Source organism: Netta rufina (assembly GCF_964035555.1).
Source record: "Netta rufina genome assembly, chromosome: 14".
In the NCBI taxonomy this organism is placed as follows: Eukaryota; Metazoa; Chordata; class Aves; order Anseriformes; family Anatidae; genus Netta; species Netta rufina.
The window spans coordinates 17,359,398-17,383,247 of NC_140137.1; the positions used below are offsets into that span (position 1 = coordinate 17,359,398).

The 23,850-nt window shown below is 37.4% G+C and overlaps 1 protein-coding gene across 5 annotated transcripts in view; it reads left to right on the forward strand.

Moving 5' to 3' along the window:
- The window catches only part of MACROH2A1 (macroH2A.1 histone), a 47,046-nt gene that overhangs the window by 10,316 nt on the left and 12,880 nt on the right, over positions 1-23,850 (forward strand). For 2 of the 5 annotated variants that reach the window (XM_084295259.1, XM_084295260.1), the window contains exons 3-6: positions 11,960-12,066; positions 13,584-13,781; positions 15,646-15,756; positions 22,102-22,201. In XM_084295259.1, coding sequence (XP_084151385.1) covers positions 11,960-12,066; positions 13,584-13,781; positions 15,646-15,756; positions 22,102-22,201 — 516 coding nt within the window. Of the gene's footprint in view, positions 1-11,959; positions 12,067-13,583; positions 13,782-15,645; positions 15,757-22,101; positions 22,202-23,670; positions 23,762-23,850 lie in introns of all 5 variants that reach the window. The other 3 variants (XM_084295262.1, XM_084295261.1, XM_084295263.1) reach the window with 3 other exon arrangements.

Below are 23,850 nucleotides of genomic sequence, written 5' to 3' on the forward strand. Positions count from 1 at the left end.
AAGAAGAAGAGCTATGGGGGAAGGTACCTCTGTTCATCTCCCTCAGAACACTTTTAAACTTTTTGTATTGCCATTCCCCCACAAAAAAAAAAAAAAAAGGTAGATAGTCTGAGGATCCTGTACTTCAACATTTTCTTTCATTGTTACACATAGATACATCTCAAAAACATAAATACTTATTGAGTTAATAATAGTTTTGTTTTATGACTGTTTCAATCTGGTGACTTTTTTCCACCATTCTTTAAGTCTTTTACACTATATAGCTTAATTTATTAACCTTTAATAATGAGTATATTTTCTGAAGTTCAAGTAACTCATTGTTTTCAGTATGATTCAGAAACACTTCCTGGAAATGGGATGCTTAGACATCTTTCTTCTGTGTGGTGTTATTTAATTTTTTAACTTCTTGGCAGTTATTATTTCACGAAACCAGAGAAATCTTGACTTCTTTATGGGAGAGTTTTCAAGGATGCTCGTGTCAGCACCTGATCTGAGGCTAAATGAAAGTGTTTGAACCTTTTCAAAATAAAAGGAGGAATGTGACCTAATAGAAATGAGACCCTGCAAAGTGGTATAATAAACTGGCTAAATCAAAAAAGCAATCCTGTGCATCCAGGAAGGAGAGGAGAAACATAAAATATCAAAAGCAGTTGCAGGAAAGAAGATCTTTGGAAGGGAAATGACAGAAACGTGACCTAATAGGAAGGAACCCACTAAGGTTTGAAAACTAGTTCATGTGTGTACAGAATATGGCACTCGCTTTAATCCTTTAGAAGATGAGGTGCTAAATTTTGCTGGCCTGTGCAAAAGTTTAACTCTGGATGTAAATCTGAAATTAGGCCATAATGTGCTCAGATCTGGGATTTTTTTTTTTTTTGATTCAGTTTGGGATTTGAACTTTTATAACACTTCCAGCTGTTCAGACTTACAGTTCTGTTCTGGATCCATCTGCGGGTATGGCTTTATCTGCTTTTTCCTTTGAAGGTAGCTTCCTGTTACCATATATACACTGCTATTCATCAAAAAGTGAAAATACACACTCTGCAGCTTCTTGTAGTGTGTGTGTCCATTTGGACTTTAAGCCCTTCTTCAGCCTCTGCTTAACAAAGTGCTTTTCAAACTACATTTATGTCCTTGTGCCTTGGTATTAGCATGTTTGTGTACTGTATAGCTCCAAGAGAAGGAATCTGTACTGTTTTAGCACATTAAATTAGTTTGGCTGCTTCAGCTGCTGTAAACTAAAAACTTTTCATGTTTGCTGTGCCACGCATATTTGTGTTTTACCAGCATTGAAGCAAGTGGACATACTTCCTTTCTTTACCCTGGAGGAATAGCGTGGATGATGGACTATAACGTGTGGTTCTTGTTTCTTTTTGGCAGTAACAGTTCATGCAGCGCTGCCTATCTTGTAGAGAGATGACACAGAGTAATTGACTAGTTTCTGCTTCTGCTATAGAACTAGTCTTAAGCATTATTAACTAGTTTAAACTGGCAAGAAGTTCAGTGTTACTAGTTCCTTCTGTTGTCTTTCCTTATTGTGGCACTTTCCTTAGAATTGTTCATTGCATGTTTCCCCATACATGTAGTTTGGAAAACTACAGCCACTCCTTATTTTCTCTGCAAAGTAGTACACATCAGTTAATATCAAATAAAATACTGAGTCAGTCAATAGGTCAGACTTCATTTGGGGCATCGTAGCAGCTCTGATGATGTATGGTTTTTATTTGGCAGAACTGATCCAGCCCTACAACTAAACACTTATCTTTCCTTCAGACCTATAGCTTGCAGAGGTTACAGCATAGTCCAAACTCTCTTACTAAAAGACACTCATTTGCCCTCGGAAAAAAAAAAAGAAAAATCTCTTGAGTGTATTTAGAGGTAGCAAGAACCAGGCCTGCAAGCGATTTCTGCTCCCCCTGCCCCCAGTCACTTTCTCTATGCTGTAAATAATTTTCATTTGCCAAAATGTCATAGCAAATAAGGAGAAGGAGAAGTTTATAGAACAGCAGGAGAACAGAAATACAGAAGAAATAAGACTTTGATTTATATTTGTTCTGTACTTACTGAAGTAAGGTAGGAGAAAAATGTCTGTTTTCTCCATTAGACTTTTTTTCCAGTGAGATTTTATTGCCCATTGTGTATTGTTGATCATGTATTTTGTCAAAAAGTAAACTAAGCACCTTTTCAGTCCCAGGGTTAGAAATTGCATCTGAGGCATTCTGGTGCTTACCCGAGTTTTTGTTTTCAGGCTTACTGATGTCACCAGAATCCCTTATTGGAGGTTCATGTGCTGGAGCTCAGCTCGTTGCATTTTCATCTTGATTAATTTTCGATGTGGAAAACTTTCTTAGGCCAGCTGCCGATTGGCTGCAAAATGCAAGTCCTTCCCGAATGCAGTAAGTTTAACTGCTCGCTTCAGATGCTCACTTTCCAACGTGCAAGCTAATCAGCTTGAACTGCTGTTCACCTCTCGTGTTCTGCTCGCTGCTGAACATTTTTACAGGGTCACAGAGGAAAACAATGCTTTGCCCTGTTTGTCAAAGCAGAAGTACTGCTCAACTGCTTTGAGGCAGAGGGGTAGCTCAGAGGGCCATGCTAAAAAACAAAACATTAGGTTAAAAGCAGATTGAAGTTCCAGACATTTTTAGACAACATAATAGCGGGCTTTAGGGAGTAATGAAATTTAAGAAGGGAATTAATTGACAGTATCTATTTGATACAGTTGAAACGTATTCACTACCAGGATACATTTCTTCTGTTTAAACAGGCAGCTTTAGAAACGCTAATCCCTATTACAGTGTTGTGCCACAAACTGTGTCCCAGAAGAGGTTTAAAATAAATTAAGGGGCTTGTAGGACCCATGCTCTATTTAAGCAAGCATGAAACTACCTCTTCAGATGCAGGGTGTTTTTAACATGGATTAATACTGGGCCTAAAATACAGCAGGGTCGCAGAGACCTTTGAAAAATACCATTACAGAAAGCTCCTTTGTAAGATTCCTCTTTTATGTAGGGCTTGAGTCATTTTCTTAACAGAGGTGAGATTCACAGCTATGCTTTCAAGAAATGCCACTTTAGATTTAAAACTTCACACTGTTATCATTTGAGTGGTTAACTTTCTTTCTGAACTAATAAAGGCATGAATTAGTCTGCTTCAGATGTATGTAAATGAGGAGTTTTCTTTCACTGATAAGACTTCCTTTGGCTCCAGACCTGTAAACACTTAAGCATGTGCCTGTCTTAGCTTGTAGTCCCATAAATTTCATTGGCTCTTCTAGTTACAGAAGCTGAGTTTACACAACGTGACTTGCCAGGTCAGGATCCCACTGTATTCTCCAAGCCACACAGATCAGGGTTGATGAAAAATAAGTGAAAGTATTGTCACAAAACAAAAGCCCTTGCAATGCATCCTGATTAGCCAGTAGAGATATTTATTTCAGAAGGGTAAATATCAAAATTTGCATTGTGGTGTGTCATATTGAGAAAATGTACAGAATGGTAGGTTAGGGTTGTTGGGACTTTTTTGTTTTTACATCTTAATCATGAATAACTTTAACAGTTATCAATGGGGTAAATTCTGATTACATTTTAATATTCTTAGATGTAGGATAAAGAGAAAACATAGAATTCTACTAATGTTACATCTCTTTATTTGCCTAAGTTACTGTTCAATTTAATAGTGGTGCAATCATCATTCAAAAGTGCATAAGGGGAAAGGGTGTTGCAGAAAACTCATGCCAGACTGAAGAACACACCAACAGAAATTCCCTGTGAGGGTTGAAATGGGCATAATGCTAGATGAGAAATTAAATAATGTAATTTAAAAGTTGTACTTTACCATTGATAAATTCCATTTGTCGTAGGCAATTTTAAAATGTATGTTGGATTTGTTTTCTAAGAAATGTGTGTTACTGTTGAAGTGGAAAGAACTTGGGTTAACTGCCAGGGTCCCATTAGACAAGAGAGCTGGTAGCATCGCTGGTCATTCCTTCAGGCCTTCCTTCTCTGACACGGTCTCCTTGTTAACCCCACCTTGTACAACACATGAAGTAATACAGAATATTGCTGCGAGAAATTAGCAGTAATAGCACACTGAAATAAAATACACGTGGTGTTTTTAACCCTGTCGACATTACAACCATGCATGTAAATGCTTTCATTAGTTCATGATAAGTTTCTTTATTCTGTCCTCAGAACGGGTGCTGCATTTATTTTTTGTTCTTGAATGTCTGAGGTATATAACAGCGGTCCAGTTGCAAGCAGCTAATCTTCAGGGTTGGAATTTATATGGGAGTTCACAATTTGAAGGGATCTTGGCTCAGGGCTATGAAACAGGTTTTCAGCAGTGTATAGCAACAGACTTTTATGAACGTTGATGGAGAGTTTAAAAGAGTAATATTAATTTTCACTTGAATATGTCAGCTGTTTTTTTATGACATCACAGGTAAGAGCTAGTTTTTTTCCTCAGCTTTTTTCAAAGTTTAGAGGTTCTTTCATCAAGTATTGTAAGAATGTTTTTTTTCTTTTATTTTTTTCCATAGAGATTATATAAGAATGCCTGAACTCTGTTCACATTATGTTTTTGCCTTGGGTCTTCAGTCTTCTTTTCCACACTGTATTTATCCCTAATTTTCTTTCAGGGATGAAATTCCATATAGATTGTTAGGTGCAGTCAGATGAAATGCTCTGTCCTTGACATAAACTTCCTCAGGGAAGAAATAAATATAGGGATTCTGCAGTGAAATAGAGTATTTTTTAAATAAACAGGAGGTACTTTTCCTCCAAATTGCAAAAATGTCTGTGATGTAGTGAGGCTTGTTATTGCAAGATGTTATGGATTCCAGAAATTTGAATGGTTGCAGAAAACAATTAGACACATCCATCGAAATAAATTCCATTGGGAGATGCACATGAAGATAGCATTTCTAGCTTCAGAAGCCCCTAAGCTGCAGATGTCTGGTAGTGTTCTTGAAAAATTGCTTTTTAAGTTTGCCAGTTCCTTGAATCCTCCGGAGAATCTGCAGTTGGGCACTGGCAGGGGACAGGTTATCAGGTTAGATGCATTTTTTTTTGCTCTGATGAAATTATAGCTAGATTAGACTACCCTTGAACACTCAAAGTAATAGAACATTTTACATGATATATTCTCCAGGCATAGATTTAAAAAAAAAAAAAACCACATATTTTTGAATATTCTGTATAGTCTCTCCTGTACTGCTTCCACAAAGTAATAGAGAGAAAGATTTGCAACTATTTTTCTTCTAAATAATAATAGTTGTATTTGTGTGCAGATGCGTGTATTTATTATGACTTCCATTGCCATCTTGATACAAAAAACAGAGGCTTGGAGTGGTGAAAGGACTTAGCGACAACAGCAATTTAATGAGTCGTAGTATTTTCAATAATAAATTTGGAAACCTACCTCCTCTGCTGTCAGAGGCGGTATCTAATACAACCATCATCACCATCTGCCAGGTCTTGCTGAAATGACTATGCTACAACAACAAGAGCACAGCATATATGGATTGCATCAGGTCGTTGTTTTGTAGAGTCCTTGATAGTGACTTGGATGCTTTTCTTCTCTTTACGTGGGCTTGGCTGCACGCACCCCTGCTATATGTAACCATCCTTCTCCTCTGCCCAGGGTTTGGAGCCACTTGAGTAAAATCCAAAATTTCAATATGAAGCCCTCTCCTCCTTTTCTTTGCTTAATAACATTATTCATGCTCACGGAGTGTCAGCAGATGATTGTCAGCTGCCACTTGACTTCTTTAATGTTTGGAAATGCAGGTTCCTAACGTGTGCCTGCAAAGGTCAAAGACTAAGTGAGGACCAAGTCAGAAGACATCAGTAGTCCCCTGCACTCTGTAACAGCCAGACCAAAGCATACGTGCTGCATTTGATCCAGTGACGTCTGGCAGCAGTTAAATTAATCATGTTTGAGTGTATTTCTAAAACATATGTAAACTGTTAGCAGTAACAGCAAAGTGTAAAATGCTGGGTAGAGGAAGCTCCACAGAAACAAAAGGGTTAATTTGGGTTGGATAGGATTCTTTAAGGCAGTGGAGAAGGAATAGGCTATCACTTTTTAAATCAGTTCTCAGTGTGACTGTTATAATAAATAACATTTGAGATTTAAGTTCATTTGAGATTGAGGTTCATTTTCAAGTTTCATCAGAAAGTGAACTCATACATTTTACAGATCAATATTTAACCAAGAATTAAAAAAAAAAAAAAGGAAGTTAAATAGCGTTAGATCTCCTACCAAAAAAAAAAAAAGTAACGGATTGTATTAAAGTGTGGAAATGAGAAAAGAGCTGAAAAGAAGTGTGAGTCAGATCAGAAGGCTCTAAGTGGAAGTGGCTTTTGTGGCCTGAACTTGAATTTTATGTAAACAGCAGTCTGTCATCTGCCTCACAGAAAAGCAAAACTTACAATAACTTGGCAAAGTTAACAGTTTCTCCTTCGAGGGGCCTAGTTTTGATACAGCTCAGAGACTAAAAACTGAAGTGATTTTTTTTTATCGCATCCTAAGAGAATGATTGCTCTGTTGAGAGTTGAGGTTTCATCAAGGCTTGTTCAAAGCAGTAAAATTTCTTGAATTGATTTTCACTGCATCAAATTTCCATGACTTTGAACCGAGGCTGAGAACTGTTTTACTGGAATGCATACGAGGGAAAGTGTTATTAAATGATTCTGCCTTCACTGTTAGGGCTGCAGATTCCAGGGGGATTGGGTGGAATACACAGAGAGAAGAATGCAGGAAACTCTTAACAATCTTGGTTGATTGGGGTTGATTGGGTTAAAACCTTCCGGAATCATGTAAAATGATTCTGAAGTCAATAAAACGCTGATGGAAGGATGATTAATTTAAAGTACAATAAACAGACTCCTTGTCATGTAGCTGGCTTTGTAGTAAGTGCACATTTTCTCAATGGAATTGTATCAACATTTCATTTTGCTTTCATTTCTGGATATTGTTCTCAATTTTATTTTGAGGAGAGGCTTCAAAATTTTTTAGAGACCCCGGACTTGTTCCTTGTTGGAACTTTTGTGTTCAGAAATTGGCTTTGTGTCAACACGTCACCTGTTAGTTGTTAAGAGCTTAATTTTCAAAGCTATGATTTCATCTCCCGGAAGAAAAGGTGGACAAAAGGATTCGATGCAAACAGCGGTGGTTTAGCTCGAGACGTAAACCCCCCAAAAAATAAAATAATAATTTTGGGATGAACTCAGACCAGATTGAACATTTACATTTAGGAAGCAATACAGCCTAAAATGCATGCTAAGCTGGAGGCTTTGTCATTTAAGCTTTTTAGTCAGTAATGACCAGTAATACTTTGAAAATTAGGATGACTGAGCTGGTGTGTTCTATACAAGTCGGAGAAGAATGCAGTTACTTTTGTTTCCATATAGGTCTGCAGTTGGTAATGTGCCTGCTTTAGGTTCTAATAGTAATTTACTTTATTTTAACCTCAGTGTTGAGTTCTTGTCCCAAAATCTGCAAGTGTTGTGAAACACCAAAACAGCAGTACTCAAGGCGCAGCAGTGCCACTGTGAAATAGGGAAGTACAGATAGTGAATTTGGGAACTTTGTGGGATGTCCAGAGATGATCAGAGGAGAGAAGTCTCCAAGTATAGGATGAGGAACTTGTTCTGGAAATTTGCTTTAGGATGAGATATCAATGGAGACTTCTAACACTTCTTGGTTGTGTTTAAGTAGGAAATGCCTTGAACAGCTTTTCCTGTGGTCTTATCTCAGGCTTCAGTACAGAGATACACAACCTGTTTTCTCCTTTTAAAATGTTTAACTGAGCTTTAAAAAGCTCAGGAGAAAAAAAAAAAAAAAAAACAAAACTGCTTTTGTTCAAGTGCTGAGAAGAGGCTTAGACCAGTTATTGTTACCCATATCCATTTGCCTAGTTCCAAACATTGCAAAGAATTTTTTCACTTGATATAAATGACAACGTTTAAGTTAATTTTTATGAGAAAATTTCCTAACATTAGATTTTCTTCCCACTTTAACCATTTATTTTAAAGATAGAAAAGAAAAATATGAAGTATAATCGTGTATTTTGAATCAAATTAGTGTGTTTATACTTGCAATGTAGAAGTAATTCATACGTGAATCTATCACATGCTGACATTACGTTCCTACTTAGTTATTTCTTTCCTAATTATATGCTTTCCACAGCTTATTACTAAACTTTTCCTTACATTTGCAGTTAAAGCAATGCATGTTGTTCTGCTTTTTTGAAATATACTTAATAGCACAGAAAAAGTCATTGGTAAGTCAAACATGAAGAGTATCTTTTCTAGTTAACCTGAGACTTCAATAAGTAAAAATCAAAGAAATGTTCTTAGGAAAGCTTATAATATTGAAATACGTTTATATTTTCTTCAAATTTAAGAAGAATTACGAAGAATTTAGGAATTAAGAAGAATCTTCAGTAAAGTATCTCATAGCTGCCTCTTGCCTGAGTGGTGGTGGCACAATTATTCCCTAGTGTGGAGTAAATATGTGAAAGGAGTGGAATAGACGTTATACAACTTACTTGCACCCTTTTTGTGAGCTCTCACTTTTTTAAAATTATATTGTTTTGGTCTTCTGGCTGGATGTGTAGGTGCCAAGTAACGCCTGACATCATGGAAGCTCTTAAGATTTTTTTTACTTTGACAAAAACAAAGCTTTCTATGTTGACTTTGTTCAGTTGCGTGAGTTGAGTTTTGAGTATCAATTTGTTGTGAATTCTCATAGGTGATTGATATTTACTCGTTTGCATATTCAGGCAGACTTAAATTGGTTTGTGTTTATAAATTGCAAACTTAGATGTAATTAAATCATTAAACTTGCTACAGTATTAAAGAGAGAGGAAAAAAAATCAATGCATTAGGCCCTCCATTTGACTGCCTGCGTCCCAGTCTAATGATGCTCTCTGTCCAGGGATGCTGCACACTTTTTTCCTACTGTTGGAAAGTTACCTTTAAGGGAAGGTAAAGGTAAGGTTTCACTCTTTCATGACTCAAAGCTTTGAATCTGGTGGAAAGTAACTTCCAAAGCTGCCCCAGAGAAGGGTCTGACCAGAGAATTCAGGTCCAATCTCAATTTTAAATACCTTTTCCCACCTACTCCTCTTTCAGCTACATGCCTAAATCCAGAGAGATTATTCTGAAAAGCGGATTCTCCCTTACAGAGCAAGCTAGATTTTCATCTCATTTAAGATTGGTTTCAAACATGGCTGGAACACCATTTAAATCCTTGAAGCTAAAGTAGCATAAAACAGATGTGAAAGGAAAGTTGGCCGCACGTCCTCTCCAGCCGAGTAGTTCGGATCCCATCCGGATCCAGAAAGTCTTCATTTCAGCATTTATAAGTGCTCAGATCTGCTGGGTTTGGGTCAGTTTTGTCTCTGTCAGTGATAAATCAAAACATTGCTGCCTGTATTGGCGTCAGCCCCTTTGAGAGTCCCCCTTCGGCCAGATTTGTTCACCCAGCATAGTTTTGCTGCTCTCTGCACGCCCCAGCAGTGCTCGGTTATTGTTGGAGAGCTGTGAGGAGGAGGCCAGAGGAAAAATTCCCCCCTCCATGCCCTCCTCCTCTTCTCCCAAAGCTCCTCTTTTGTGGTCCTCGACACCATTGCAAAGCGTTCTGTTCCTGCAGAGGAAGTGGGGTACCTCAACTTCCCTAAAGGACCATTAGAAAACTGTAATTTCAAAATGAGTTTCCTGTCCAAGGAAGAGGGCTTAGCACTTAGAAGAACAGTTCTCCACTGTACAGGGCAGACATTTTAGTTTTATGAGGAACAAATAAAACATTCCTCTGTGCTTTACAGGCGTAACACTTTCTTAGGCCCTTTAGTTACGAAATGACCTGTCTGCATAGTTATGCTGATCGGTTGCAGAGAATAACACGGCCCGACTGTTCAGCCCTGCCTGACGCAGTAAAGAAGCGGAGAGGTGGGGGAAGCAGGGGCAAACTGCAAAGTAGGCTGCTGTTTGTGGCAAAGCCTTCCCTTGCTTTGCAGCCAGCAGTAAAGTCTGAGATGCAAACAAAACAAGTCCTGCTCTGGAGAGATGGAGATGTTATTGCAGTGACACAGAAGCTTCTGAGGTCAGTGGGGATGTGCAGGGTGTACCCCAGAGCACAGCTTGTCCTTCTGAATGTGACACGGGTCTTCTGAATGAGATTTTGAATGTCTACTCTCACTACAGGCAGCTGTGTGCCCTGCCGAATGCAAGCTAGACCTCAAATGTCTGAGCTGCAGCTTGTAAGAAGTACGTGAAAAGGATTATGCCAGCTTAATTCTGTTCTTTGGAGGTGTGGAAAGCATAGTCAGGTTGACCTTACTCTGTTAATCCTGCTTTAAAAATAAAGTAATTCTTGTCAGCTTGAAACATTGTAAGAGTTACTTCTGGGGGCTTAGTTTTGTATTCTGTCTTGCCCTGTAATACAGTAAATTGTGCACTGGAAAGCACACAAAAATATCAAAGGCCTACCATGAAACTCAACTGCAGAGCATCCAGAAGCAGCTGGAAGTTTTACAGTAGGTGTCACAACTACCTTATTATAGGACTTAGGATGAAAACTAATTGGTGAATCATGTTAAACTCAGTCTAACAAGAAGCCGTAGTCTGTGCTAGTACTGCTGAAGTTTTACTGTGTGTTGCAGTAAAGGCATGTGGTTGCCTGGCCTTTGATTCTAGGCTTTCACTTCAAGATTACTGTCCTAATTTACTTCTATTTGTCTCGAAAGCAAGCTTGTAGGGCTTTCATGGTGTAGTCAGTTGTTAAACATGAAACCAATTTCATACACTAGTTCTGATGTTAAATTTTAACTTATTTTCATGTTTTATATATGTGTGTGTGTATATATATATATGTATAGGTGGGCATTTTCATTTCTTTTTTTCTTCTTTTTCTCCAAAAGTTTACAGGTTTACAGAAGGTAGTATACCAAAAGCAATAGTGAAACAGAGGCTTATGCAGAGGATGAAAAGGTTTTGTATAATGGAGACAGCAACAGCATGTAATTGCAAAGTCAGATAAACATATGCCATCTTTTTTTTATTGTTCCCCAGACTTTCTTGTAATTAATTTTGGTCTTTGCCTAAGGCTTGTTTTGTTGAAGACAGATAAGTTAGCAGGTAAAGCTCCAGCCTTGCACTTCACAGATCCTTACAGGAGAGCAAGTTAATCTTTCCTAATTCGATAACAGTCATCATATGCACACCTGTTAAACATAATTTGTCAGGAGTGGAGATTTTTTCTAAAAGGATGATCTACGAGGAACAAACAAACGTGACTTATCACTTACCTCTTCTGGACAAGAACATCTTCTCAAGAGACAGAAAGTCATTAAGTCCATGTAGCAACTGAGTTTGTATTTTTAGTACCCTAACTTGAAGGTTGCTTCTGTAATGTTACAAAGAAGGAACTGAGAATAGGAGCTTCTCCAGTAATAAAAAAAAAAAAAAGAAAAAAAAAAAAAAAGAAAAAAAAAAAAAAGAAGCAATGCAAGCCAGAAGTCGTATTTGTGACAGGTTTGAGAAAAAAATAAAGATTTTTTTACATCTAGTACCCTTGTAGAGTAGGGGGATCCCTTGTAGAAGGGGGATTGCAGGAAATAAACACACAGTAACCTTGAGAAGAACACTGAAAAGTCCAGAATCTAGAGGAACTGCGTTAAAAGGACAAATATATATATAAATATATATATATATAAAAACATTGTTTGCAGTTTAGACCATAGGACTTAATGTGTGCATTCTGCCATCAGTGATTCTACATAAAAAAGCAAATAAAAATTTTAGGGTAAGATGCCTCATTCAGTGTATTTTGTGGCAGTGAGGAGTACCATACAAATCAGATACCTTTTTTGCTTGAATGCTAAATGACACATACTGATTTTTCTTAATGATCACAATGTAATTAAAAGGGGCTTGCTTTTTTTTTCCCCCAGCGGAAATTCTGGAATTGGCTGGAAATGCAGCAAGGGACAACAAGAAGGGTCGAGTAACTCCTAGACACATCCTGTTGGCTGTAGCAAATGATGAAGAATTAAATCAGGTAAGAAAAAACCCCACTGTGTGAGGGCCGGGATTTCCTTCAGGGCTTTTTAAATTGTCTTTCCATATAGCTGAAAAGTAACTCAAGACCTCTGCTTATTGAACAGCCCACCAGGAAACAGCTCATTCACTCACTAGCACACTCGCTATGTAACTAACTAGAGCACTCAGCTTAATTACGTATTTCAGGACACTTAAAATGTGTGAAAATGCAAGGGAGCTCTAGTGTGACATTTGCTTGCACTATTACAGCCACTTCTGTTAAAGACTGGAACATTGTTAAAAGCTCTGTAGAGAAGTGGTGGAATCTTGTACATACTTCTTTGGTTGGTTTTTGTCTTCCCCTTAAGCAGCTTAGGACTCAGTGGGACCTATCCCATTCCTACTGAAGTCTGTCATGACAACCACAGAATGAAGAGCTCTGGAACTCTTGCAAGTCTGTGTCCTTTGCAAATTTCAAGATGTCTAACTTAGCCAAAAAATAATTCAGGCATTATTATTATAGTGTTGTGGTGGCAGCCAGAGGCACTGGCTAGGATTAATGTCTCTTTGTGTGAGGTGTTGTAAAAATACACCTAAAAAGACACTTTTTCCAACCCTATGTATCATGATGGAGCAGAAAAAAAATCCCCAAACCATCCTCCTCCTGCCTGAAAATTGCTAATATTTTCCGTTCATCATTCTTTTGTAAGCTCAGAGCCTCAGTGGGTTGTGGTTGGGGAGCAGTAACCATGAATGAGAAGGTGGGAATACCTGAGGGACTTTGATATCACCATTTGTATCCTTCCTAAAACTGAATTAGTCCCAACTAGATGTTTTTAAAAAATGGATTAAAGTGGTTTTAAATGCAGAACATGATTTATTTCACCTCTGCTTTTAAAGGCTTGAATGAACTGCACACTTTTGAGTATTGATCTGCTTTTCTTCAACTACATAAAGATTTTTTTGAAGAAAGACTTCCAGGTATAGAGATTTGTATAAATGTTACCCTCCATTTGAAGTTTCTTTTTCTAAGAACTAATTTCTGTTTTAAAAAAATGCCCACTCAAGAAAACTCAGCAACAAAAACATAATATTGCATTGCCCACAGCATGGTACCTATTGCAGTCCTGTACCATGGACTTTCAGGTCCCCATCCCTCAAAAAACAGGGCAGCCCCAGCCACAGACATGAATGCATTGCAGGGCAGCCTGTTTTCTAGTAGCTGGGTAAGTCTTCATTGCATGGCTTCACAGCTAAGTGAAGAAACAGCTCTCTTGTGAGCCCAAGTGACATTCACAGTAACAAGCATATGTGCAAGAGGAATATATATTCCCTTTACAGTTACACCTTAGTATATGATCAACTTTTTCTGATATTTCACACGTTTCATGTCTCTCTTCAAAGATATATGTGGAGAAACATAAAATAATTGGTTAAAACTCAAGGCAATGTACAAAATTTGCAGTAAATGCCATTTTCTGTTTATTGGTGAGTAAATGCTGGAATTTGTCATCTACAACTTTTATTTTTTATTAGCTATTGAAAGGGGTCACCATAGCCAGTGGTGGAGTGTTACCCAATATTCACCCAGAGCTGTTGGCAAAGAAGCGGGGGTCAAAAGGAAAACTGGAAGCCATCATCACTCCACCTCCAGCAAAGAAGGCAAAGTCTCCATCACAGAAAAAAACTGTATCAAAGAAAACAGGCGGCAAGAAAGGGGCAAGGAAATCCAAGGTAGAGTAATCAGTTTATTTGAAACACAAACAAATTCGGTCATAGTAGCTGTAGAGAGCATCATGTAGGGTAGTTCAGGGATTTCAGTAGCAGCACAAGCAAATGCCAAAGGAGGAGTGCAGCCCAGTACCTAAGGTAGGTGGAAGTAGCAGCACAGGTCTGCAGGGCAGGCAGGCAAGACTCCTCAGTGTTTAGACTTGGTGTTTTTAACTCTGAGGAAGAAATTAAACTAATTCAGAAGGAAGTGTGGAGGTGACAGAAAGAACAAGAGGACCAAAATATGATTTTTCTTATGCTAGAAAGCTAGAAAGAACATGTAACTGCCTTTTTTCCATTTTTAGTTTCAGTTTGTAGGAGTAGAGAATCTTTCTAATGTGTGCATGTGTAATCAAGGATAATTCCTTCTGCAAAACTATTGCAAAGCAATAGGTTATGAAAGTAGGAAGAAAAGTACATATATTTTACCTGAAATTAACAGTGTATTTGAAAATGTTGCCTTCAAACAACGCTTCTATATTCATGCTGTATGTCTCTGTTATTGTTTACTTAGAGACTTCTGATTGTTTCACTCTTTGTTTTTTGAACTGTTGAATTTAATTTTCCCTTTTAGAACACCTAGAAGCTGACATCTCAAGTTCAGTGTTTCTAATAACCAAGCACTAATAATTTTCCTAAATCTGGATTTTTTTTTTTCCTGCTTGATTACAAAAGCAGGAAGTCTGTTGTGGGGTTCTGTTTTTCTTCCATACAATAAACTGCATTGTCTGCTTACTATATTGGTATTCAGCTAACAGTAAATTCCAGGGGAATTGAAATAAGACCCCTGAAAATCTAATTTTCAAAACAATTGTGTAAAGTAAAACATGGCTTCAGCTCCTAGAAGCACCAACATACCTTTGCATCAGTCATCTTAGTTGGTCTGCCACAGATTTAGTTTATATGCTTTGGAAAGGAAGAACAGGATAACATTGGCTTGCTTAGTGATTCAGGTGTGCTTTTAGCTTCAGTATAGATATTGCTGAGGCAACAAACGTTTATATGAAATCACAAGTAGTAGTGTTATTGAAAATGATTTTTGGCACCACTTGAGTTGGTAACTGCAACAGTCAATTCACTGTCTTCATGATGCATCCTTATCAAAATGTTCTTATTCTCATTCTTATTCAATAAATCAATGCATTCCTGAAGCCTATCATTTTACGTCTGTTTAAAAATAAAAAAATAAAAATGAATGATTGAGGGGACTCCCCCTCTACAGTTTTCCTGGAGATAAAGGAAAGTGATCAGGTTAAGCAAGACAGAAAGTTGTTCACTCTATTTCTTATTGTTAGGCAGGTGGAAAGTAGAAGTATTCTTCTGACATTAGTTCTAAGGTCAGACGGATTTCAAAACCATATTTCTAAAACTGTTTGGGAAACCTGTAATCACCTCCCTTCACAGAGGGACAAAATTTGCACTCTGACAAGCCAGTTTTAACCTTAGAATGAGCGTCTGCCCACACGTAGATACGTAGGGGTTTTTGTTTGGCTGTTTTTTTTTTGTACACAAGTCTTCAGAAAGCTGTTAAAAATGTGTGGTTGTTTATATTTTTCCTACAACATTTAAGACAACTGTCCCGTAAATAGCGTACTATCATAGGCAAGAAAAGCACACGCGTAGATATGCAGACTTTGAGGTTGGTTTTGTTATTGATTCCTTCAGCTCTTAGCAGTTACTTTAGACTTAAGGATAAAATCCAAATGCCAGTTTCTGTACTGACATTTTATTGCCTGGTAAGCATGTATGGCATGTCTTATATCTTAGTGTTATTAAACAGTGTTTTTCTCTTAGTCTTGAGTTAACTAATTAACTATATTTTTGGAAGAAGAAGCAGGGAGAAGTGAGCAAATCAGCCAGTGCTGACAGTACAACAGAGGGAACTCCTGCAGATGGTTTCACGGTCCTGTCCACAAAAAGTCTGTTTCTTGGCCAGAAGGTATGCTTCTACGTTTTTATAAATGAATACCTATTTTCAGTGCTGCTTAGGGAATAGCCCCTCCCACCACCCCCTTTTTCCCCCAGACATCTAGGTACAATTGGTATTGCCTTACCAAGCACATGTGGGGGTGTGTGATATTAGTTTATGAAGAAATAAATTCTTTGAAACAACTTCTAGAACACTTTAAAAATACATGAATGAGTCTTTGTGCCTATGTAATTAAATATTCAAATAGAAGGAAAGCCTGTGTGCTTGTAATTTATCTCACCTTATTCACAGACAGCATAACTGGTACTGCTAATCTGTTGCCAAAAGTGAAATTATTTTAAGAATGAACCGGCTCTTCTGAAGGGCATCCCTCTTCATTCCTGTTGTGAAGGATTTATATATTTTAATCAAAACCTACTTTAGACATTTGATTATAGTAGTTGCTTTGTGTTTTGTTCTGCTTTGTTTTATTTTGTTGTTTTTTTTTGTTTTTTTTTGTTTACAAAAGTTAATGCTGCATAATAACGAATGATGCTTTAATTAAAAGCTATAAGTCAATGATCCTTTTTTCCCTGTGAATATGCTTTGGGAGGACATGGGGTGGTTTAATACAAATACTTACCTGTTTAAAGAGACAACTCATTTAAAGAGACAATTCAATAAATTAATTTGGTCTTTTATCTTGAAATCTGCCTTTAGTTTGCCATACAAAATTTTATTAAGTAAAACTGCATCTTTATTCTATCATTCGGTAACCAGATCATTGTGTCGTAAGCCATAAAAGATGAACCATTTTTGTCCATTGTGGAATGTATCCTCTGATTCGTTTTTATTTTGTGTTGAGGTTGTTCTCCATTTACCTTTCCACAACTTGCTTACTAAGTTTAAAATGCATGAAAGTAACATTATTTCTTGCAAGACTTCTTGTTTTCCCCAGTTAATTTTACAGCTAGAGCCCGACTGTTGGTTTGGTAGATTTTTATGTTTTGGTAGGCTTTTTGCTATTTGAGTACTTCCACAGGGGGTGGTTTAGAGCATATTTTTATAAACATTTTGATGACTAAATTGGAACCTGAAACTTATAAATGACACTACTTGCCAAGAAGGCAAGTAAGAAAGAGTTTTATACCTGACTTTGAGCCCCTTTTAGTTAGTTACCATAGGAAACCTGTAATCAGAACTAAAGTGTTCTAACAAGACTGGCCTACAAATCGATGGGGCTTTGCTGTTGGGCTCAGAGGAAGAAAATGATGAACTCCAGGACTGCTTTAAGCAGTGGTGAGCACAGCCAGTGTCTGTCAGAGAGCTTCCCAGTGAGTAGCTTGTGCTGGGAAACGGACTTTCTGGCTTTCTCATTCCCTTGGAGTGCAGCCCCCTGTAAAGACATGGGGTGCTATGTGCCCATCCTCATACTGGTTCTTTGTCTGTTAGCCCCACATTTTTTCCATTGACGTGAGAGGGGTCAGGTGTTAGGCTGTGTTTCTAACACAGTACATGTAAATAAGAGAAAAATTAAAACCAGTTTGGCTCCTGTGAGGGAACAGACCAAATGAAATAGATTATTTTCTCAGGGGTGGAAAATGCACAGATGTTGTTGAGATATTTCTAGCACCGATTATATTTTGCTTTTGACTCCATGAGAGAAACCCTCTTTAGGAGCAGTAAATGATTAGTATAAAAATCTACATAAAAAGTAGGCTATGTCTAACAAATACACAAATTTTCTGTATCTTGTTATGTGGGAGTTCAAAATGAAATTCTTGTTTGTTAGGACTTACTCCCAAAAGAAGCATGTTTAGACCAACCCGAATTCTTTCAAGCATTCATGTTAAGACTGAAAAATGGGAAATCCTACAATGCAAAAAAAAAAAAAAAAAAAAAAAAAAAAACAACTTCACACTGCAATGATCAAAAACATCTCATTTAGCATAAAAACAAAAATACAACCCTGTTATGGTGGCTCATTCCTAGAAATGTTTTTAAAGTATTCTACAGAAATTATTTTCCAAATCAACATATTTTTGATTTTCTTCTGTCTAAAAGGGCAAAGCTAAAACTTCCAGTCATGGATTCAGTGCTTCGTGTCTCCTAAATTTTTGATGGGACAGGGGGTTTCTGGCTGAGCCAGGATGTCTGCTGCTGAGTGCAGGGTTAGCAGGCTGGGTGCTCACTTGTGGTGGTCGATAATCGTTTGTGACATGTGGTAATCTCAAATAATTGGTTTTTTATTTTGGAAATTTACAAATGCTATGTAACAATCTTTAAAAAAAAAAAAATGTAGAGGCTTTGAATCAACTAAGTGCTTCTACTTATCCACTTCTACATGCAATTGCTGTTTAAAAGGATAATAGTGATACTTAAAATGTTCATCAAAGTCTGTTAATTCTGACGCTTAACAGGAGAAAGAAATGTTTAGTTGTAGCTGCCTTAAATTAGTGCCACATGACTTTCATAAACACAATGATAAAAGAATTTCCTTCAATAGCTGGCCTAGACAAGCATTGTGGCTTGATGTCTTAGGCTTGTGCACGTTACGTATTTTCAAAGCACGTGAAGACAAAAAGTGATTGATTGCCTGTTCGGAGGAGGACCTTTCTTCCATTTAAGATAGCCTCGCTTCTGAAGAGCATTTTGAAGGAAGGAAAACCTTCTAGTCTGTTGGGCAGGGAGAACAGCACATTTAGATAGTTCACATGGAGGCCTGGCAGTACGACTCCTGCCTTCTGGAGTTGGCTGATTCTGAGATGCTGTGAATCACCTCATCTTTCTGCTGTCTTCCTCATTCGTGAAATGGAGACCCAACTACACTCTTTACATGGATGGCAGGAAAGCTTAACGTGTTAAAACATTTTGAGCTGTTCAGTTGGAACGCAAAAATGCTCATATTGATCACAGCTATTTAATTTGTCTTGAACTTGTGCTTACAGATTTTCAGCATATTTTAATGTTGTGTGTTCTTAATAGAGATGTAAACTACAGTGCAAACACAGAAACCTTAAAACACACAAAAAATACTCAAACAATCAGTGTCTTTTGAACTTGATATCCTTGAACACCTTTACAGCATGTCTCTTTAGTCTGCAGAACCACTATCTGCTAGAACAGGAAATAATTTGGTAGATGTGGAGAAGGAAGAAAATAATCTCGTTCTTAGTAGCACATAATTCAGAGCTTAAAGCAAATATCTTTTTTCCTTGGCCTCACATTTGCAGAAGGCAAAAGGAAAGGTTTTACTTGCAAGAATGGCTCTTCGTATGTCTAATATCCCCAGATTTGATTAATGAAAAACACAATGGAAAATACTGCTAACCTGAGTATTGTTCAGTTTTTTACTGTTATTGCTTTAAATCTTAAGACAGCTGCTGATATTCAGCTAGAAGTTCCTGGAGATCAGGAAATGGCTCAGAACCCTTCAGTTATACTTGCAGAAATGTGTTAGTTCTACACTATACAATATTAAAATCCAGTTAATATTTAAGTGATTGCACATCCTACAAATGACATCCCAGTGGAAATGTGACATTCTGCACATTAACTAGTTTAATTTCCCTGAGACTGTTAAGGAGCAGAGGCAGACTTTTAAGACCTGAAGCCTAAGCACCAGGGTATGGACTTTAAGAAAGATCTCAGATTGTTGGTCTGCAGAAGGCATCTATAGTTTTTTGTATGAAGCTCAAATCAGATAAAAGTTCTAAGAATGTAAAGGTAATTCTGTCTGAACTGAGAAATGCAAGGCTTAGCTCAGTAGAAAGTACTCATGTATGTGCCAAGTGCCATCTGCATTTTATCTAGCATTTAATGTAAATGTTACCTAAAGTTACATCCATTCTTTATTACACATGTATATGCAAGTTGTCATATGTTGTTTTTTTTAAGTGGTCCTTTAGGGATTAATTTCTTCTGTCTAAAATAAATGCTTTGTACTGTTGAGTAGTAAAATTGAGCAATTATTCAATGGAGTATTTAAACCTATAGGAAAACTTTCGGTTTTTACTGTACTACTTGACAGTTGGCTAACAGTATGTTGAACAGTAAATGCAAAACTCAGCAAAATAATGCTTAGCTGCCAACACGTCATCAGTTACGGGCAGCTTTTTGAGCATTTTGTTGTTGCTTTTAAGTTGAAGCTTTAATTGCCAACTGGTTGCTTTGCAAATCCCATATTTGCGTAGGTGCAGAGATAGTTTAAAGGTTGGAAACCAAGATGGTAGTTAGCCAATAAATCTGGGGCAAAAACTTTTAGAATATAGGGCATTAGGGATCAGAAAGTCACTTATAAAATGGATGAAATGTGCTTAGGAACATACTAAAATTTCCACAAAACAGTCTTTTGGTGTGTGCATGTATTTTGTTGATTGTTTTTTTATTTCAAAATTCATAGTTTCTTTAACATTTTGGTTTGATTTGATTTGACTTTTTTTTTTTTTTAAACAGCAGTTGCTTGTAGTCAAACTCAAGACTCAAACTCGAGTATGAATAACTCACCAAGTGTGAAGTAATAAGGGTTTCTAAGCTATTTGGAAAGTAAGCTTTCTTAGATTTGTTACAGACTCCCATACAGACTCATACTTAAAATGGGGCCGAATTACACTGATTTTTAGCCTAAATCACCCTATATTAAGGGAATATCATTTTTTCATGCAACATATGCAAAATATATGATATTGCAGAAAAGGAAGGTCAATTCATGTAATCATATGAATGAAATGGAGATAATTTTATTCATAAAACTTAAATCAATGTACATTGGCCTCCTTAAATGACCATTCATTTATATTGGTTTCATGAATTGGTTTGTATTCCCTATTAATAAACTCACACATGGAGAAGATATAAAAAGTTTACAGAATGTGGATTACAATCCACAAAATGAAATTCAGTTATTGATGAGATTAATTGCCGCGCCTGAATGTTTATGTTAAGCTTTGTATGTTGAATCCAGTGGGCTTTGGATTAGAAGGAAAGCCTCACTTAGTTTCAGCTGGCTTCAGGATTGCATAAATAAATGAGAACTTTCCCTTTTCTAGTTGCTTTCCCTGCTGCCCAATCACCAATTGAAACAGTGATTTTAAATGGATATGCATGTTGTAGATCTAAGCACAATGTATGATAGAAACAGCCTATTTCCATATACAAAAGTCTGGATTTTATTTTCCTCTGTAAAGTGCAAAGTTTTGGGGCCAGTAAAACTGGTGCATGTGAAATCAGACTTCCCAGGGTTGGCTTCAGGGCAGTGGTCCAAACCCCGGGTTATAAGCCTCCTTACGTATCTGTCAGTGTACTGCAGTTTTAGTGTTGCTGACTTAGGCATTTTAATCAAATTGTCTCAAATTATGGAGTTGTTTCTGTGACGCGGGTCACAGGAGACACCCAAACCATCAGCAGAAAGGAAATCATGCCATTACTTTGCACCTCAGCACCAGTCAGTTACCGCTGATGGTCTGTATATTTCCTTGGCTTCTTATCTGTTTGTAAATCTTGCTCAAAATGTGATGGTAGGAGTTGAAATCTCTCACATTTCATTAATTCTTCTGAGAACACATGGTGTGGATGTGAGCTTAATCTCTAGGTATCCATGCTAACTTCCTCACCGTGCCCATAAGAAATCCTCCTGATGTCGTAACAAATAGCAATTGAGAGGCGTGTTTAAAATGCAGGGGTGTTACTTGGAGTTAATGGGCATTAATGGGTGGGGTTAACATTTCTATTTTCATAAATAACAAAAGGAAGTAAGGCAAATAAAGTAATAACTAGAAGTGGTAAGCACATGAGTGTGTCTGTTTGCAGTAGGTTGCTGGTCACAAAGCCAGCAGAAGTGGGCGTGTGAAATCTGAAGGGACTGCAGCACAGAGTATGGGGACCACTAGCATGGGAAGCAAAAGTGTGGCCCCTTGCTGGGGTGGAGTGAACTCTGGAGCCAAAAGCCTGCTTTCCTAGTTTGCTAGCTTAAATAAGGAGAAATGGTATCTTTTTTCCTGTTTCAGTGCTGAGCAGTCACAGCACATGCATGTGACTAATGTAATTAATGCATTTGAAATTATTAGGGTGTCTTTCATCTATCCTTTCAGGAAAAACAAATAGCCTCTTATAATGCCAAAATTAGAATTCCAGATAGAAGACAGCCTAAAGCTTGTTAGTAGGTACATTTACTTCCTCCTGGTGTGAACAATGTTTGAGTCTTGTGTTTGAATATTTTTTTTTGGATAACAAACCCTCCTTATGACCTGCCTTTTATTTTGCATATTTGTTTGCAGTGATGCTATCTCCATCTGTGTTGCAAAGCTCACTTTTCTGCAGCTTCTCTGTGATTTCCCAGCTGTCCTGTTATTTCCCACCTCATGCTTTTCTTTTCAGCTGAACCTTATTCACAGTGAAATCAGTAATTTAGCCGGCTTCGAGGTGGAGGCCATTATCAATCCTACCAATGCTGACATTGACCTTAAAGATGACCTAGGTAAATGGGGCATGGGTTGACACAACTAACGGTCACATGGAAATTATGGAACCCAGAATTTACTCTGTAGGGCTTCATACATCGAATAAGAGCCAAATTCAAATCTTCCATGTTCTCTTTTGTTGAAGAACTATAGCCAAAAGTCATTACCAAACCTGAAAACTTGCAGCTATTGCTAATCTTTAAGCTGAATTCAGTTAAAACAAATTAAATTCTTTTCCATAATGATCATATGTGACTGTTAGCTATTTTGGGGGGTTTCTTATGTGGCTTCTTTGAGGACTAAAATACTTTTTTTTTGTCAGGTTGTTTTCAAAATAAGCAGTTTCTCCATTCTAACTGCAATCTCTGTGTTTTTTGGTTTTGTGTTTTCTTATAATCAGAGTAGGCGTAACATTATTTAAAGAGGAATGATTAAATAATTAACTATCCCCCAATTTTTTCTACCATGATTCCATGTTTGATTCAGTCAAATTATGTTTCCATTGTGTTTAAATTATTCCGTCACATTCGCATTCAGCTGAAAACAAAAACTGATATTACACCAACACTGAACTTGCAGATATTATCATCGATGGGGTATCACTTTTAAACATCTATCTTGTTACAAATTGAAAACCAAATCCTTCTTCAACTGTCTGCTCTTCAGCAAAAGAAAAAGAAAAATCCCTGCATTATGTAGTGCCTTCCCCTGTTATTTGATTATACCTGCTGCTGTCTCTTTTTTAAACTTCCTTAATGGAATGCAACCCATAATTCTCCTACTACTGCATTTCCTATGGGAATGTTCTTATGTAATTTAATAAGAAAAAGACTTAAGGCTAATTTTTAAGTCGGTATTTCTCTGAGATATGTATATTTTTACATGTCTCAGCCTTTACAACATATAGAGAATATGCCTTGCCTTTAAAATAAAGATTGATCACTTATGTTTGAAATCATATTCAGTAAAGCCCTGCAAATACGTGGTTTCTTCCATATGAAGGAGACTGTCATTTTTAGAAACAAAATGATAACTTGCTATTCATATCAAGATTAGCGCTTGTCAGCTTATTGGTGCTGACAAAATGGAGAAACTAGTTATTTTGTTTGGCTTGATGATCCTGAATTTCTTTTTTTAAACAGATTCCGTATTTTAGTGTCATGCTCTGTGGGGAACTAGTTGTTCTAGGTTTCTGCAAAGTGAAATGGGGAATTAGCTGATCTTAAAGCTTTGGAAATGATCTCATTTGATTGCTCTGACTTGTCATTTTAACGTTGATTTGATCATGTCGTACTCAATATTCCTCCTCCTGTTCCCTACACCCCTTTCTCTACACACACCTGCACACACAACTCAGCATACTCCTTTGGCGCAAGGTTTGGAGATGTAAAGGTAGGAACTATGGACGTTGGTACATGTGTAAATGTAGAGCCTGTGCTGGGTCTCTGTCCAACGTGGTTGATATACATCTGTTTACCTGTTGTAGTTGCAAGTTGTACAGGCTGACATTGCCACGATCGACAGTGATGCTGTCGTTCACCCGACAAACTCTGACTTCTACACCGGTGGTGAAGTAGGTAATGGAAAGTTCAGTGCTGCGGAGTTTGTATGTGTGTGCATGGTCAATCAGCAGCCACAAGCTTGTTGTAGCTATGCAGATTTGCAT